General features: G+C 29.1%; 1 protein-coding gene across 2 annotated transcripts; it reads left to right on the top strand.

Moving 5' to 3' along the window:
- The first annotated feature begins 502 nt into the window (after nt 1-502).
- On the top strand, nt 503-17,986 carry LOC112727724 (putative ion channel POLLUX-like 2). Of its 2 annotated transcripts, XM_025777607.3 has the most exons (25): nt 619-761; nt 911-965; nt 1,083-1,159; nt 1,231-1,289; nt 1,387-1,649; nt 1,735-1,806; nt 1,917-1,992; nt 2,118-2,216; nt 2,303-2,457; nt 2,543-2,647; nt 2,747-2,833; nt 3,355-3,439; nt 3,522-3,669; nt 3,760-3,836; nt 4,479-4,559; nt 4,719-4,865; nt 4,975-5,088; nt 5,386-5,463; nt 5,569-5,692; nt 5,784-5,860; nt 15,448-15,495; nt 15,610-15,679; nt 15,764-15,837; nt 17,435-17,545; nt 17,617-17,986. In XM_025777607.3, exons 5-25 carry the CDS (start codon nt 1,405-1,407, stop codon nt 17,740-17,742), a joined length of 2,199 nt encoding a protein of 732 aa, XP_025633392.1. In that variant the 5' UTR covers nt 619-761; nt 911-965; nt 1,083-1,159; nt 1,231-1,289; nt 1,387-1,404; the 3' UTR covers nt 17,743-17,986. The 2 variants fall into 2 exon arrangements, with proteins under 2 accessions (XP_025633391.1, XP_025633392.1); XM_025777606.3 differs by lacking the exon at nt 911-965 and having other exon boundaries at nt 503-761.
- The last annotated feature ends 63 nt before the right edge of the window (nt 17,987-18,049 follow it).

Genomic DNA, 18,049 nt, shown 5'->3' with positions numbered 1-18,049 from the left:
ATTCGGATAGTCTTTTAGTATTTTTATATTAAAAAATATATAATACATTTTACAAAATAAAAATTATTTGTTGATGTAGATTATATAATTCATCTGTCAGTTTCTTATTAATCCATGTATTTATTATAGCAGTATGCATCTATTTTTCAACCTACCAGAACAAACACATTTCTTAATATATATATATGATCTCATCATGTAAGGACTATTTTTCAAGAAAGATAAAAAATGAAATTGTCTTGAAGGAAGAATACACAAAATTATAAAATAAAAATAAAGGCAAATATGTATTCTTAATTTCTTATTGTATGTTAACACAATTATAATTTTTCTTTTAAAAAAATAAATAGTTTAATTAAAAATATCAACAATGGTAAACTCTTACTAAAAAGAATAATACTGTAAACACTTATTCCATATTAGCTTGTATGAATTGTTAGAAAATAAATACAGATGAATAGATATGAAAATGGATATATAGACTATCATTATTGTTCAACATAGGACCTTATCTAAATAACCTGTAGCTTGGCCACATAAGCTCATGTTACATTCAACTGACTCATCTTACTCTTTTCTCACGCTTCTACATTGATTGACATACCCATGTATTCTGCTGTGTGTTGTGCTTTTTGAGAAAAAAAAAAAAAACAAACAAGGCAAGAAGCTATGGTTTTGTGTCAGGCACAACCATACCCATGTATTCCGCTACTTCCTCATCCTTCAACTCCAACCCTCATGCACTTCTCTGTTACTAACAGGTTACTACTTTCTTGTTCAACTTCATCCTCTTTTGTCATTTTTGTTACTACTAGTATTTCTATACTTGCAAAGCACCTTGCATTAATCCACAGGTTGTAATGTAGGCGGCCTAACTTGATGACTTATATGGTGTGTGTTTGGATTACAGTTTATAAACGGGAGTTTGCATAAAATTGATTTTGCAAATTTGATTTTGATGAAAAGTAAGTTTGTATTAAGGTGTTAAGCATCAGTAGTTGGTTTTACGGCTTGAACTTGTGACATCGAGTTCACAACATTATTTTACAAGACTGATCATTGTGAAAACTTCTACTTCACAGGAGGCTTCTGCCCTGCTACTTTAACAGAACCAAATGTTCATCATTTCATGTGCATTCACGTAAAATACTCAGTGAAGGTGAGCTTTAAAATAATATATATGGAGCAATTATCAGATAACCAAATCACTCTTTAATGGAATCCTTGTAGGGAGAAGGCACAATTCAGAAGATAAATTAAAATCCCACAAAGATAATGGAACTTCTCAGGTAACTAATCTTTGGGAAAACCTTTCAATTTGTTGAGGATAAGTTTATTCTACACTGCACTCACATTTTATAGTTGGATTCCAATTATGTGGTGTAGGCTTTAAAGACTAAAAGGATGATCCAATCTATGACATTGTATTTCATACTAAGAGTGGCAAAAATGAAACTTTTGGATCAGATCATCAACGTTATCCAAGCAACTATACCAACTGTGTTTCAGACGACGAATCGATTGCCTCTTGCTTGCGTTTCTAATTCCCTGAATAAACCTAGTCCTCTTCCTTCTTTCAGTTATATTAGATGGAGTTTATCAAGGCTCTTGTACTTATTTAACATCCGACTTGAAAAAAATGTTGCAATGTAAGTTGCAGAGTCCATTCATTCGAGTTCATCTACAGAATAGTTTAAACTTTTGTTTTCCAATGCCTGATATGGATTGTTTCAGATTCTTTGTGGTGCTGCTTGTAGCATGTGTCTTATTTACTGCCATTGGTGGTTTCCTGTTCTTCAAGTTCAGGTAATGCAAAGAGAGTTAATTTGTATTTTCTAGATTTTGTTGAGAATGAGAATACTTTAATGGCTTTCTTCGAAGCTTTGGAAGTACCTAAATTGTTTTGAATCATCCAGGAATGGTAAACAATCTCTAGAGGACTGTCTCTGGGATGCTTGGGCATGCCTTTGTGATTCATCTACTCATTTAGTAGTATGTACAATGTTGATTTCATAATCATTTCTTTATATGTATATATACACTGCATCTCATGTTATTTAAAGGGTAAATTATAAGCATATTCAGTTGCTAAAGAGTGTTTTTTTTTTTCTTCGCAGCAACAAACAAGCAAAGAGCGGTTTATTGGCTTTGTTCTTGCAATGTGGGGAATATTATTGTACTCTCGCCTCCTAAGTATTATGACTGAAGAATTCAGGGTAAGGTTTCTTGAGGAATCAAGAATGTTAGTTTTTTGTGCTCGTCTATCAATAATTTAATCACTATTTGCTGGCTCTTAGGACAGAACAATATGGAAAAACTCAGAGAGGGGGCTCAGATGCAAGTGCAGGAGACTGATCATATCATCATTTGTGGGATGAATAGTCATTTGCCTTTCATATTAAAGCAGTTAAATAAGTATCATGGATTCGCAGTTCGTTTAGGCACCGCCACAGCGAGGTAACTATAATAAGTGGTCCACAAGTCTAGAAATATAACCAAATTGTTGGCTCTGTAAGTAATATGTTTGTTCATTCTCATGCAGGAGGCAGAGAATTCTCCTTATGGCTGATCTTCCAAGAAAAAAGATCGACAAAATAGCCGTCAGTATTAGTAAAGATTTGCGCCACATTGATATCCTTTCAAAAAGGTATGGTTTATGGATTCTGTGAAATTGCATTATTCAACTTCCATTTTCTTAATTGTTAATAAAATTTTTGTGTTCCATGTAAAATGTCTGTCTTTGCAGTTGCAGCCTAAGATTAACGGAATCATTTAAGAGGGCAGCAGCAAACAAGGCACGCGCAATAATTATACTGCCATCAAAAGGGGACCGGTAATTAATCTTTGATTAGTTCATGTTTAAGGTGTTTCTGCTTCACTGAAAGCACTAAGTAGCTTTGGAAGAGAGGCAGAGATTGGGAGATAGAGACTGAAATAAGTCTCAGTATTGTGTTTAGTGTAAAGTGGGAGATAGAGATTGAAATAAGAATGAAGTTCTAATTTAATTTGCACAAAAAGTAAAATTGGAATTAATTAATTGAAATGGGAGTATTTTAGGTATAAAATGTTATTAAAGTTTTAGTTTCCGTCTCTAAAAAATTCAATCTCCTGTGTCTCCATTTTTTGGAGGTATTAAAATACTGAAATTTTAGGAACAGAGACTGAAATTTTAGTACCAGTTTCTGAACTAACAAATATGATCCCAGTCTCTTAGTCTCCGTTCCAATGCCTCAAAACAAAGGCTACCTAAAGGACTTGAGGGTATATAATAAAGAATATATAGTTTTTACCTTTAGTTTCTGTTTTGTTATTTGGTGATGAAGTGAATTGATTTTAGATTCTTAATATTTTTAGGTATGAAGTTGACACAGATACATTTCTGTCGGTTTTAGCCTTACAACCAATTCCAAACATGGATTCTGTCCCCACCATAGTTGAGGTATATATATGAACTCTATTTAACGAGTGACTTAGAAGAAGAAAGCTTGGTTGACTTGACTTATTCTTATTCGTAAGTGCAGGTTTCGAGCTCCATTAACAGCGAGCTTTTAAAGTCAATCTCTGGACTGAAAGTGGCGCCGGTGGAAAATGTTGCATCCAAATTATTTGTTCAGTGCTCGCGACAGAAGGACCTCATAAAGATCTACAGACACTTGCTAAACTATCAAAGTACTGCATTTGCACTCTCATCAAGCATTTTGGGCCCTTTGATTGTGCTCATCTATGAAGTCTAACATTCAGTATTTTAACTTGTTACAGAGAATGTGTTTAACCTTTGCAGCTTGCCTAATCTCGAAGGAATGACTTACTCGCAGCTTAGACATGGATTTCAGGAGGTAAAAAGATAATTATTAGTGGAGTAAATTGACAGCTAGGTCTCTGAAGATTTTGACCTCGGAATAATTAGTCTCCGAAGAAAAAACAAGTACCAATATGATTCTTCAAGATAGCAAATAATCGACAAGTTATGTCCTTCTATCATTTCATTAGGTAAAACTTAAAAATGGTGTTTATATGTGCTGTTAATTATTATGACCTGTCTATCTATGAAAGATCATCAAGTAGATCATAATTTTTGCAGTGAAACTTCACATGTTTTAGTATGATTTATGATAAATAAAGAGCGGTTGATAAATGTTACATGAAAATTCAAAAGATAATGAATGTTTCATTATTCAAAATTACATTGTTTCCATGTTCGTGTTATAACAATAGGACATGTACTTTTGTAGATAACGAAATACATAAGCCAACTCCATTTCGTTTTGCACTATCTATTAACAGAAAGATATATATGTCTATTATTTACTATCGTTAAGGACCTAATTGATACTTTTTTTTTTTTTTCAAAGACTAACTAGTCCGAAGTGTCAAAATACTTGAAGACGTAATTGTCACTTTACTCTTATTACGCTTATTACTCTTATTAGTGACATTCAAATGTGAATTCCATTTGTAACTATGTTTATATTTTTCAGGCTGTTGTGTGTGGTCTATGCCGGAACGGAAGAATATACTTCCACCCTAATGACGACGAGATTATGCAAAAAGATGATAAAGTATGTCAAACACAAACTAAATCTATTTCATGTACATATCTTTCTTGGCATTCATTAAATTATGCAGAATATTTTCCTAAATTAGGTTCTGTTTTCATCAAACTTGTCTTTCTTCATGATCAAGGCATAAAAGTTTTAAAAGCCATTGTCGTCGTTTAGGTACTACTCATCGGATCACTTCAGAATACTAAAGATAGGATGGAAGGCACTGATAAAATTCAAAGTCCTCAAGTTCCTGAAATGATGGAATTGAGTGAAACAAGATTTGCTAATGTTGTGAAGCGTCCGAAAAAATCAGGTTCCAAGGTACATACTACAACTTCTACCTTGGATAGTTGGATATGTTTTGATATATATACCATTGGAATTGTGTTTAAAGCTTTAATTATCGATGGTTGTTGTGATCGTCTTGTAGGCGTCAGACACGAATCAAGGACCAAGAGAGTGCATTCTTTTACTTGGGTGGCGACCAAATGTCATAGATATGATTCAAGAATATGATAATTATCTTGGTCCTGGAAGTGTTTTGGTATGTTCTTATAGTATACATATATTTAAACTACAATATGCTTAAAATAGACATAAATTCAATATATGAATGAATTTAATTTTGATGAGTAAAATAATTTTGCACATGCCTTCAATCACGTAATGTCATGTCACTAAAAGATAATTACTTTTTACCTTGATCGCATGAATGGTCATCCAAAAAAATTCGATAAAATTGGACCACTCAAAAATATTTTACAATATCGATAGATCAAAATTAAACTCTATATGAATTTCATTAATAACCCTTAATTCATTAGAGAATTCTTCCTTGCAGGAAATACTATCAGATACGTCATTAGAAGAGAGGGTTAGTCATAACAAACTACTCAAGAATGTCCGTGTTTCTCATAGGGTATTGTTTCATTCAGAAAACTATGTGATCAAATTTGAATAGATTGATACTCTTTTTTGCTGCAATCTTTCACTTACTTTAAACTTTTTTTTTTTTTTATACTAGATTGGAAATCCTATGGACTATGAGACTTTAAAGGAAACCATATTGAATATCCAGAGTTCTATGAAAGATGAAGATATTACTCTGTCAATTGCTGTAATATTTGACAGAGAATGGCTTCTTGGAGGTAGCTTTTTTTAGCATAGAAATCAGTTTTTTTTAAGGTCATATTAAAGTAACTTCTTCCAATATTATATTTACTGTTATTCTCTTTGCAGATGCATCCATGACAGAACAAAAATCTGTTTATTCTATCCTACTTGCTGAAAATATCTGCAATAAATTTGGGGTTAAGGTAATGTTTCTTTTAATTGAAATAACTAATTTAAAAAGAGTAAATGACAAATTGATCAATTCCAGATCAAACTTGTTTCCGACAAATTTTTATTAGCTAGAAATACTTGATAATTACTCTTGTCCCATTAGACAAATTGGTTCCTCTGGTACTTTCAATCAAATTTTTTTACTATAAATGTTGGACATATAAGTTTTTAATTTTATTATAAGATAACTATATCTAAAACATATTACTGTAAGATAAATTATTCTCTCTTCAATGCAACAGAAAAAAATAATGTGTCTGATATAATTAATTTTTCTCTTAACATATTTTATTATAAGACGATTTGTCAAAAAAAAAAAAATGCACTACAAATTTGATTCCTCTCTTTCAAAACAGACAATTTGTCAAACATAATTAATTTTAATTTTTAGGATTTTTAGAGAATAAAATTTATTAAGGAACATAATATCCAATCGGGTAATTTATGTATTTAAATTATGATGAATTCTACTAAATTCTCTCTAAATTAAGAAGTTAACTTTTGTGACATGTTTTTAAATTATTAAATGAAATGAAATGAATTCACTTATTATGATTAACTTTAATTTTAATCTAACTTAAGTTTTGTCTAATCAATTAGTTATGATATAATTTTTTTGCAAATTATAAAAAATTATTAAAAGGTTAATTTTTTTTATTTTTTTTAAATTATATATTTATTAATCAATTTGAATCACAAAATAAAAAAATCTCAAAAGACAAAAAGGATAAATAAAATAAAAATTCAAAAGGCACAAAAAATTTTAAATTGTCAAATTTTTTTCTCCTTGCTTTCTTTTTGAAAAAAAAAATAAAAAATTATAAAATAAAACTTCTCTAGTAATTTTTATAATTTGTAAAAAAAACTATACCATAATTAGTTGATTAGGTTAACAAAATTTAGGTTAGATTAAGAATTTAACCATGATAAACCAATCTATTTCATCAAATAATAATAAGATATGTTATAAAGGGATAACTTATCCTTTATTTTATTTTAGATCAGAGAATATTAAGTAAAATTTATCTTAAATTATATGATACCAAAATTATCATATTGTTCTAAAAATAAAATAGTCATAATTTTGTCCTCTTACTTTTAATATGATAAAATTGTGAAAGAATAGGAAAAGCAAAGAAAAGAATTTTTATTGATTGTTGATTGATTGAATTGTACTGAAGTGTGTTGTAAACTATGAAGGTAAAACTAAATATATATAGAGCATTGTCCTATGAAAGATAAAAGCAAATAAAGATAAGATAAGAACAATTAAAGATAAGATAATAAAGACTAAAATTAAAATTGAATTTTTGTATCCTGTTGGGCTGAATTTGTGGGCCACGATACTTCTTTATTGTTGTCATGGGCTAAAGTAGAAGAGTAGTTTAATACGCCCCCGCAAGCTGGTGGATGGAAGATGTCAATAATCCACAGCTTGGATAAGTTCCGATGAAATTGTTGAGAAAAGCGCGTCTGACGTGGTGACGCGGAGGAAGATGCATGCGGCAGAGCTTGAGCTGCCTACTGCAAAAATATAAAAGGAGATGCTGTGCTTGAGCAGCGATCTTCAAAAACTGCGTGCGGCGGAGCTTGAGCTGCCGGCGGCAAAAATATAAAAGGAGATGCTGTGCTTGAGCAGCGATCTTTAAATAATTGCGTGCGGCGGAGCTTGAGATGCCGACGACAAAAATACATAAAAGGAGATGCTGTGCTTGAGCAGCGATCTTTAAACAATTGCGTGCGGCGGAGCTTGAGCTGCTGACGGCAAAAATACATAAAAGGAGATGCTGTGCTTGAGGGAGAGAGAGCAAGCAGTGATCTTCATAAAAAAAAGAATAAAAAAATAAAAAAAATAAAAGAATAAGCGCGTAGAGCGCAATAAAATTGATCTTTAGAGGGCGCGTATGGCGCAATAAGAAAGAGGGCGCATAGAGCGCGATAAGAGTGCAGATGGAACTGCTAATACAGAATGCAGATTAAACCGCTGAAACAGAATGCAGACGGAACTACCAGAAGAATGGAGGCGCAGACGAAATTGTTGGTAAAGTATCGGGATAACCAAAACTGTGGTAAGATTTTCACTTGGATGCATGTAACTAAATCTTATGATTATTTATTGTGGGAGGAAGTTGAAAAAGAAGCATGGTGATTTCTCACCGAAAAGATCATAACTTATATATCCTCCTCAAGGAGGATACCATGGCTCTGATACCATGATAAAATTGTGAAAGAATAGGAAAAGCAAAGAAAAGAATTTTTATTGATTGTTGATTGATTGAATTGTACTGAAGTGTGTTGTAAACTATGAGGGTAAAACTAAATATATATAGAGCATTGTCCTATGAAAGATAAAAGCAAATAAAGATAAGATAAGAACAATTAAAGATAAGATAATAAAGACTAAAATTAAAATTGAATTTTTGTATTCTGTTTGGCTGAATTTGTGGGCCACAATACTTCTTTATTGTTGTCATGGGCTAAAGTAGAAGAGTAGTTTAATATAATATAAATCAATCGTGGACATAGGACAAGTTTTTAAATAAAAATATGATACCTACTGAAAAGTAACTATTTAAGTAAAAAACATGCGAGAATAAATCATGGCAAAATCATGATTTACGTGGATAAGAAAACCATGGACGTAGCAAAAATTATCATGACACAGACTGCATAAATCATGATAGAGTTATTGTTTTTAGACTGAAAAATATGACACTAAGAGAAAATCCACGATTTTAAGGATAATATTAAATAGAATATTTATAGGGATTAAGCTTTAAGATATACAATAAAATAAAGTACTTACTTAAAGTACTTACCGTAAAATATTTTGTACATAGAATAGTTACTAATCTAATTTTTTCCACTATATTGGAAACATATTATTTTACTAATAAATTCATATTATTTACCAAAATTTTAAATAGGGTTTTTTACTTAAATAAAATAAACCAATACCAAAATACTGGATTCTCCTAAATCAAATTTTGAAACGTAAATATCCTCTTTCTATTATTATATAAATCGTTCCAGGGGCATGAGAATTATATAATATGTTAACCATGCCATCCAAGAACGATTTATGCATGAATGACCTAGGAGAATAAGGAGTAAATCGTTGCAGGGCACACAGGGTTATAGATAACGCATAAATCGTCCCACCCAACAAAGATTCAAGTGATTTTGAGCTAAAACACAAAGGCTTGGCACGATTAACGTGTTAAAGCAAATCCTCTCAAGCCTGTCACGATTTATGTATAATAGAGTACTTTTATTTATAATATTTTAATTTAAATTATATCTGTTTAAATTTTAACTTAAAAAATAAAAATATACTTTTTATAATTTCAATTATTAATTTTATTAATAAGATTAAATTAAATTAAAAAAAAGAATACTAACAAATAATAATAAAAAGAGTACTAATAAAATTGTGAAAGAGTAGGAAAAGTAAAGAAAAGAACTTTTATTGATTGTTGATTGATTGAATTGTACTGAAGTGACTAAATATATATAGAGTATTGTCCTATAAAAGATAAAAGCAAATAAAGATAAGATAAGAAGATAAGAACAACTAAAGATAAGATAAAGATAATAAAGACTAAAATTATAATTAAATTTATGTATTCTGTTGGGCTGAATTTGTGGGCTGTGAGACTTCTTTGTTGTTGTCGTGGGCTAAGGTAGAAGAATGGTTTAATATGCCCCCGCAAGCTGGAGGATGAAAGATATCGAGAACTCCAAGCTTATTGAGATTAAGATGGAAGGGTTGAGGAGACAAAGGCTTTGTGAAGATGTCAGCTAATTGCCCAGAAGAAGGAATGGGGAGAAGTTTCATCACTCCAGCTTGAGCTTTTTGTCGAACCAAGTGACAATCGACCTCTAAATGTTTGGTCCGTTCATGAAAAACTGGATTAGCAGCAATATGAAGAGCAATTTGATTATCACAATATAAAACTGGTGGGCGGATAGGAGAGATACGTAAAAATTGTAACAGATTTATTATCCATTGAAGTTCACAAGTTGTGTTGGCAAGTGCACGATATTCTGCTTCAGTGGATGAGCGGGCAACGGTGGTTTGTTTCTTGGTCTTCCAAGAGACTAAAGAGTTGCCTAAGAAGAAACAATAGCCTGTTAAAGATCGCCGAGTGTCAGGACATCCGGCCCAATCAGAGTCACTGAAGCCGAGAAGCTGAATTTCTGATTCTCTTGAAAAAAAAATTCCTTTGCCGGGGCTAGTTTTTAGATATCGTAACACATGCTTGGCAGCTTGAAGATGAGATTCAGTAGGAGTTGCCATAAATTGACTTAATTGTTGAGTGGCATACATGATGTCTGGTCGAGTAGTGGTAAGGTAGATAAGACGCCCAACCAAACGGCGATACACAGAAGGGTCAGATAGCAAGGGACTTTTGTCTTGATATAATCTTGTGGAACTATCCATTGGAACAGAGGCAGGTTTAGCACCTAATAAACCAGAATCCTCCAAAAGATCAAGACAATATTTTCTCTGAGATAAGCAAATTCCCTTTGCTGATTGGGCTACTTCAATACCCAAAAAATATTTTAAAGGGCCCAAATCTTTAATTCGGAAGTGCTGGTGCAAAATAGACTTAATAGAAGCAAGTTCAGAAATAGAATCGCCGGTGAGAACGATGTCGTCAACATAGACTAGAAGTATACAAATTTGAGCACCAGTAAATTTAACAAATAGACTATAATCAGATAAAGTCTGCTGATATCCATGGGATAGCAAAAGATGAGAAAGTTTGTCATACCACATACGACTAGATTGTCGTAGACCATATAATGACTTTAGTAACTTGCAGCATTGATTTGGGCGAGGAGATGTGAACCCAGGTGGCAAAGTCATGTAAACATCTTCAGAAAGATCCCCATGTAAGAAAGCATTATTGACATCTAACTGATGTATGGGCCAATGCTTCATAGAGGCCAATGCCAAAACTAATCTAATGGTGGCAGGCTTGACAACAGGAGAGAAGGTTTCCAAGAAATCAACACCTTCAGTCTGGGTGAATCCTTTGGCCACAAGGCGAGCCTTATATCGATCAATTGAACCATCAGGCTTGCGTTTGATGCGATAGACCCATTTACAGCCAACCGGCTTAACACTTGCAGGACAATCAACAAGACGCCAAGTTTTGTTCAACTCAAGAGCATCCAACTCATCTTTCATAGCACTATGCCAATTGGGATGTTGATTGGCATCTTTAAAGAACTTTGGCTCAACGTCAGAATGTAGAGATAATAGAAACCTTTTATGTGAAGATGAAAGAGAAGAAAAAGACATGACTGAAGATAAAGGATACCTGCACTTTGAGGGAGATTGATTGGTAGAGGTGAGAGACGAATTGCACAAGTAATCAGAGAGATATGCTGGAGGTCGGTGAGGTCGATCAGAATGACGAGGATGTGGTTGCTCAGGTGGTGAGGAAGGTGACAGGGGATGAGGAGGTGATGGTGGACTAGTGTCTAGTGCAGAAGAAGAGGAGGGTGTGGGCCTCAAAAGAGATTCGGTTGTTATGGATTCAAGTTGGTTAGGACACGATAGTGAGGAAGAAGGAGAGGTTGTTGGAGAGAATAAAGGATTAGATGGAGTTGGGTCAATGGGTATGGGTGAGGGTTCAACTGGAAGGGTTGGTATTTTTGGGTTATGTGTGTTGATAGAAAAGTTGTTTGGTTCAGAATTTGGGTTGAAGAGAGAAATTGGGTCATTTGTGTGAACCAAAGGAAAAACTAATTCATCAAATACAACATTTCGAGAAATTTCAATTCTTTTGTCATCCAAAAGATAAATGATATATCCTTTAAAACCATTTTGAAAACCAATGAAAACACCCTTTGAGTGCCCTGCTTAAGTGCATAGATTTCTTCTTGCAACTCAGCAATTCGGAGAAGATCACTCTGAGCAAATCGTTCTTTCAAATCGGTCCAGACAGAGGAGGCAGTGGCAAAATAGAGGACACTTTGAGTTATAGAAGAGGACAAAGAATGGAATAACCAAGATAAGACCAAATTGTTGCAACGTTCCCAAGCCGAGAAAAGAGGATCCCCAGGTAGAGGAGAGGAGATAGAACCAGTAAGAAATCCATATTTATTTTTGGAAATAATAGCCATAGTGAAGGATCTATTCCATGAATGGTAATTGTTTCCTGTGAGAACAGGGGTAACCAAGACTGAGGTAGGATTTTCGCTTGGATGAATATAATAGGGATTGGTTGTATCTTGAGTTAAATTGGAAGGTTGATTATTCATGGTAGGCGGGGGAGTTGAAGGAGTTTTAGGATCTGAATCGGTTGGTTTATCCATGGATATCAACAGAGCTCAAGAAGAGCTCTGATACCATAATAAAATTGTGAAAGAGTAGGAAAAGTAAAGAAAAGAACTTTTATTGATTGTTGATTGATTGAATTGTACTGAAGTGACTAAATATATATAGAGCATTGTCCTATAAAAGATAAAAGCAAATAAAGATAAGATAAGAAGATAAGAACAACTAAAGATAAGATAAAGATAATAAAGACTAAAATTATAATTAAATTTATGTATTCTGTTGGGCTGAATTTGTGGGCTGTGAGACTTCTTTGTTGTTGTCGTGGGCTAAGGTAGAAGAATGGTTTAATAAGTACTAAATTTTAATATATAAATTTAATTTTTTTCTTTAAAAAAATATCAAAAAGTGTTAAAAAATATAATTTTGAATAATATAAATTCATGTTGTTTTGAGTAACATAAATTTAAGTTTTTATAAAATTTTTAGTATTCGTTGTTGATTTTTTTTAATCATTTTTATTGATGCATAATTTTTATAGAATTGTTTTTGTCATATTTTTTATTTGACTTTGTATAAATTTTAATTATTTTTTTATAATTTTAATTATTAATTCTATTAAAAAATTAAATTAAATAAAAAAAATACTGACAAATTATAATGAAAAAAATACTAAATTTTAATAAATAAATTTAAGTTTTTTTTAAAAAAAAAGTCTAAAAGTGTTAAAAAATATAATTTTGCATAATATAAATTTATGTGTTTTTGAGTATCATAAATTTAAGTTTTTATAAAATTTTTAGTATTTGTTATTCATATAATTTTTTAAATAATTTTTATTGATGTATATTTTTTATAGATTGCTCATGTAATTTTTTTAATAATTTTTTTAATAATTTTTATCGATGCATATTTTTTATAATTTATATGTTAAAAAATGATGGAAAAATTCTATAAAAAATATACATCGATAAAAATTATTAAAAAAAATTACATGAATAATAAATACTAAAAATTTTATAAAACTTAAATTTATGTTACTCAAAAACACATAAATTTATATTATGCAAAATTATATTTTTTAACACCCTTTGATATTTAAAAAAGAATTTAAATTTATGTATTAAAATTTAGTACTCTTTTTATTATAATTTGCTAGTATTCTTTTTTTTAATTTTGTTTTTTTAATAGAATTAATAATTAAAATTATAAATAAATAATTAAACTTTATACAAAAGTCACATAAAAAATGACAAAAAAATTCTATAAAAAATATGCATTAATAAAAATGATTAAAAAAATTATATAAACAACGAATACTAAAAATTTTATAAAAACTTAAATTTATGTTACTTAAAGCAATATAAATTTATATTATGCAAAATTAATATTTTTTAACACCTTTTGACAATTTTTTTTTAAAGAAAAAACTTAAATTTATGTATTAAAATTTAGTATTCTTTTTATTAAAATTTGTTAGTATTTTTTTTATTTAATTTAATCTTCTCAATGAAATTAATAATTGAAATTATAAAAGTATATATTTTTTTTAAGTTAAAATTTAAATAGATATAATTTAAATTAAATTATTATAAATAAAAGTATCCTATTATACATAAATCGTGCCAGGCTTGAGAGGGTTTATTTTAACACATTAATCGTGCTAAGCCTTTGTGTTTTAGCTCAAAATCACGTGAATCTTTGTAGGGTGGGACGATTTATGCGTTACCTATAACCCTGTGTGCCCTGTAACGATTTACTCTCTATTCCCCTTGATCATTCATGCATAAATCGTTCTTGGGTGGCATGGTTAACATATTATATAATCCTCATACCCCTGGAACGATTTATATAATAGTAAAAAGAGGATATTTACGTTTCAAAATTTGATTTAGGGAAATTCAGTAATTTTGGTATTGGTTTATTTTATTTAAGTAAAAAACCCTTTTAAATATTAATTGTTTTTAATATTAAATCTATTTTCATTAAATTATTTTAAAAAATTATATTTAGTCAGAATTACTTACATATATTAACTAATTGCTTATATTTATAAGTTAAATACTAATTTCTTATATTTATCCTCTTATTCTAAAAATAAACATCTCTTGTAAAAGAACATTATAATTAATTAGATGAATATTATCAATACTTATTATTTATATTAAAATATATTAATAATAATATCAATATGAATGCATTTAGGAAAAGAAAGAATTATATTTGTATTTGTAACTATAGATCCAAAAATTTAAAAGGAAAGTATATGAATTATTGCATGAAACAATTAATTTGTTAATTTAAATATGGTTTCCACCAAATATAATATTATCTTATTATAAATGTTTCTGAGTTGATATTCTCTTATTAAAAATTATATATTTCTATAAATATTTTTAAATGATTGATTTTCTCTTATTAAGGTTTTATTAAAAATTATTGATATTTTAAATTGTTTACATTTTTGTTTTAAGATGGTGGGTTATCAAGGCTTAGAAACTCTTTGAATACCTCTGCCAAGTTACAGTAGTATTATCATTATGGGTGACCATCATATCTAATAACTAAAACTAGTATTTCTCACGTAAATTGTGGGTTTCACATTGGTTTTAGGCTGAACCAAATTTTTTTACATAAATTGTAGTTTTTTTGTGTATTAGATAAAGTTTTAGAGATCTATACAAACTATTAAAAAGCATAATGCTTTTTTTTTGTGTGGTTTTATCAGCTGAAATAAGTTAGTTTTTTATAATCTCATAATCTCAATATATATAGGACACAATATATAGGTTAGCTTTTGTAAATTTTATATATTTTTTTAAAACTTCTACTATGGCCACGATTTATATTAAAAACGGGAGGACAAAGTTATAACTATTTTACTTTGAGGACAATCTGATAATTTTAGTATTTATATAGTTTAAATAAGTAAATTACTAATATTCAGTATGATCCACTTTTGTGGTTTTTTTGTGTGTATTAGATAAAATTTTAGAAATTTTTAAAACTTACTTATCATAAAATCGTGGTTTTATCAGCTAAAATAGGTTAGTTTTTTATAATCCCATAATCCACAATATATATAGGTTTTATATTTTTTTTTAAACTTATTCTATGCCCAAAATTATAGTTATTTTACTTTTAGGATAATCAAGTAGTTTTAAATAAGTAAATTAATGATATCCAATCTGACCCATTTGAATATTTATTCTAACTTACATGATATATTTTTATGTTTAGCTGATATCTTTTAATTGGTGATTGCAGGTCCAAAATCTAGTTGCAGAGATTGTGGATTCAAAATTGGGAAAACAAGTAAATCATAAACCTTAATTTAGCCTTTAAAATAGTTCGTATTAGATTATATTGCAACAGCAATATGCATGTGGTCGGTATTGATGAAGGAGTTACGTAAAATGGTGGACGCAGATGAGTAGAATCAAGCCATCAGTGACGTACATAGCAGGGGAGGAACTAATGAGCCTTGTAACAGCTCAAGGTCTCACAACTAACTTCTTGCAGTCCCTTTAATTACTGTACAGCGGTAGCTTCTATTAATGGCTTGAATGTTTGTATGTTTCAGTGGCTGAGAACAGTGAATTGAACGAGGTTTGGAAAGATATTCTCGATGCAGAGGGGGACGAAATATATGTAAAGGTAAAACGTAAAAAATAATATTATATATCTAAATGTTTTTGTAAATAAAAAATCAGTTATGAATAGCATTACTTAAGTTTTATTATTTAATTTAGTTGGACTTTAATTAATAAAAAAACTTAGATATATAATATTATTTAAAAGTAAATACAAAAATATTTTTATTAAATCTAAAATATTAGTAATTAGGTACTACTAAATACGTTTTTTAATTTTAATATTAGAAAAGTGTTCACAAAATTATAAATGATAATTAGAAGAAATTTGAGAGTCAAATTTAAATATCAAATTAAAGGGTTAAATTTATATTTATGATTTTTTTATTTTTTTAAATTCAAACATCTGAAAATCAAATTTGTGTTTGTAATTTTTAAATAAGAAAAATCTAAGAGTCAAATTTTTTTTATTATTTTAAAATCACAAGTCTAACCTTTCAATTTATTTACTCCTAAACTTTCATCATAAAATTAATCTTCAAATTTTGTTATGTTTACATTAAAAAAAGTACTCAACTTATTTTTAACAGTAGATTATACTATGCTTGTCCATTTCTAAAATAATTAACCACTAAAATAATCAAATTTTTTATATATAGTGAATAATTGAACTTTTTGTAAGATAATAATCAAAGATTTTTTTAATAAAATGATCAAATTATTTTATTAATATAAAAAAATCAACCACCAATATTAGATATAAAATTTGATTGTAAATGTGAATCAAATTTGGTAAGTTATAAAATTAATTAAATTATATTATTTATGAAATTTGATTATAAATATGTGATTATAATATGAATATAATAGATCATGGTATATTATTCTATACAAATAGTTAATTGGTTACTAACTTTTAGTATTGGTGTAATATATTCCAACACAATTGATGATTACATAAGAATCAGTATCAATATTATTAGGAAGAGTGGTATTTGTTACTAATTATTACATGACTAATTTTTTAGCGTCTATCATTTGTGTGCCAAACTTGCCAAACTTATTTTTTTATAATAAATATCAAATATTTAAAATTTATGAATTTTATACTTTTAATAAATTAAACGCCAAACTTTTAGGTAAAATAATAAATATTTTATTACATTATATTACTACAATGTTATTTAAAAGTGTTAATAAATTGAATCATATCCACAAATTTAAAGTATTTATTCGTATTTGATTCATAATTTACAAATATGATCCGATAAGATCGAATCACGAATATCATATTTATATCTATATATTTGATATGTATATCCGCATAAAATACTAAATAAATAAATAAAATATGTATTATATTTAAGTTTTATTTCAATTAATAATTATTATTTATATACATCTTATTATTTTATTTTGATAAAAAATTAGTTTAATAATATTTTAAAAGTTTAAAGAACTAAAAAAGGAAAATTTTATTAAATTTTTTATAAAAATAAATTTTTATAATATATTTTATTTTTACGTCGATCTGATTTGTAAAGATCCTAACATAAAAAATATGGATATTAGATCCGATGAATTTAATTTAATACGAATTGCATCAAGATTTTATCCCTCGAATTCAGGAATATCCTTAATTGTATTTTTGGTTTGTGCAGGACATTGGGCTTTACATGAGGGAAGGAGAGAACCCAACATTTTGGGAGTTGTCTGAGAGAGCATATTTACGGAGAGAAGTAGCCATAGGTTATGTGAAAAACAACAAGAAGGTATAGGTGCCTATGCCAATGGTAATAATTCAGGTTAAACCATTAATTAATATTAATTGTTTGATTTGCAGGTAATGAACCCAATTCCAAAGTCAGAACCCCTCTCTCTTGAATTGATGGACTCCTTAATAGTCATATCTGAACTTGAAGGAGAACATGTCCAGCACCCTACGCCTAAACCTCCTGCTATTTTGTAATGCTTAGCCTTATTAACCCTCAGTCTTTAATCACAGTTTTTTTAAGAATTTATTATTATCTTTTATTTTGTTGCCCTTCCATTATCAGATAATTAAAAGAATAGAATTAGAAGATGTAACCATTTTTAAATTTTATTAAATTTAAACTTTTAATATTTGTATAAATGAATTAGTGAGTTAACCACTGAATTAACTCAAATTGGTTGAGACTCCTCATCATCTATATATTATTATGTTTACAATATATTGTATATGTTCTTACACAATTAAACGACATTATTATCCAATGAATAGTTATCAAATATGA

The sequence above is a fragment of the Arachis hypogaea genome, chromosome 12 (assembly GCF_003086295.3).
Source record: "Arachis hypogaea cultivar Tifrunner chromosome 12, arahy.Tifrunner.gnm2.J5K5, whole genome shotgun sequence".
Classification (NCBI taxonomy): Eukaryota; Viridiplantae; Streptophyta; class Magnoliopsida; order Fabales; family Fabaceae; genus Arachis; species Arachis hypogaea.
Note: the sequence above shows the minus strand (reverse complement) of the source record. Positions and strands in the feature narration are given on the sequence as shown.

Excerpts from the sequence above, each read along its gene's own strand:
- LOC112727724 (XM_025777606.3), top strand. The coding sequence starts at position 670 with ATGGTTTTGTGTCAGGCACAACCATACCCATGTATTCCGCTACTTCCT. Across the intron at positions 1,807-1,916 it reads TTCCTGTTCTTCAAGTTCAG|GAATGGTAAACAATCTCTAG; the intron begins GTAATGCAAAGA and ends TGAATCATCCAG. Across the intron at positions 2,458-2,542 it reads TTAGGCACCGCCACAGCGAG|GAGGCAGAGAATTCTCCTTA; the intron begins GTAACTATAATA and ends ATTCTCATGCAG.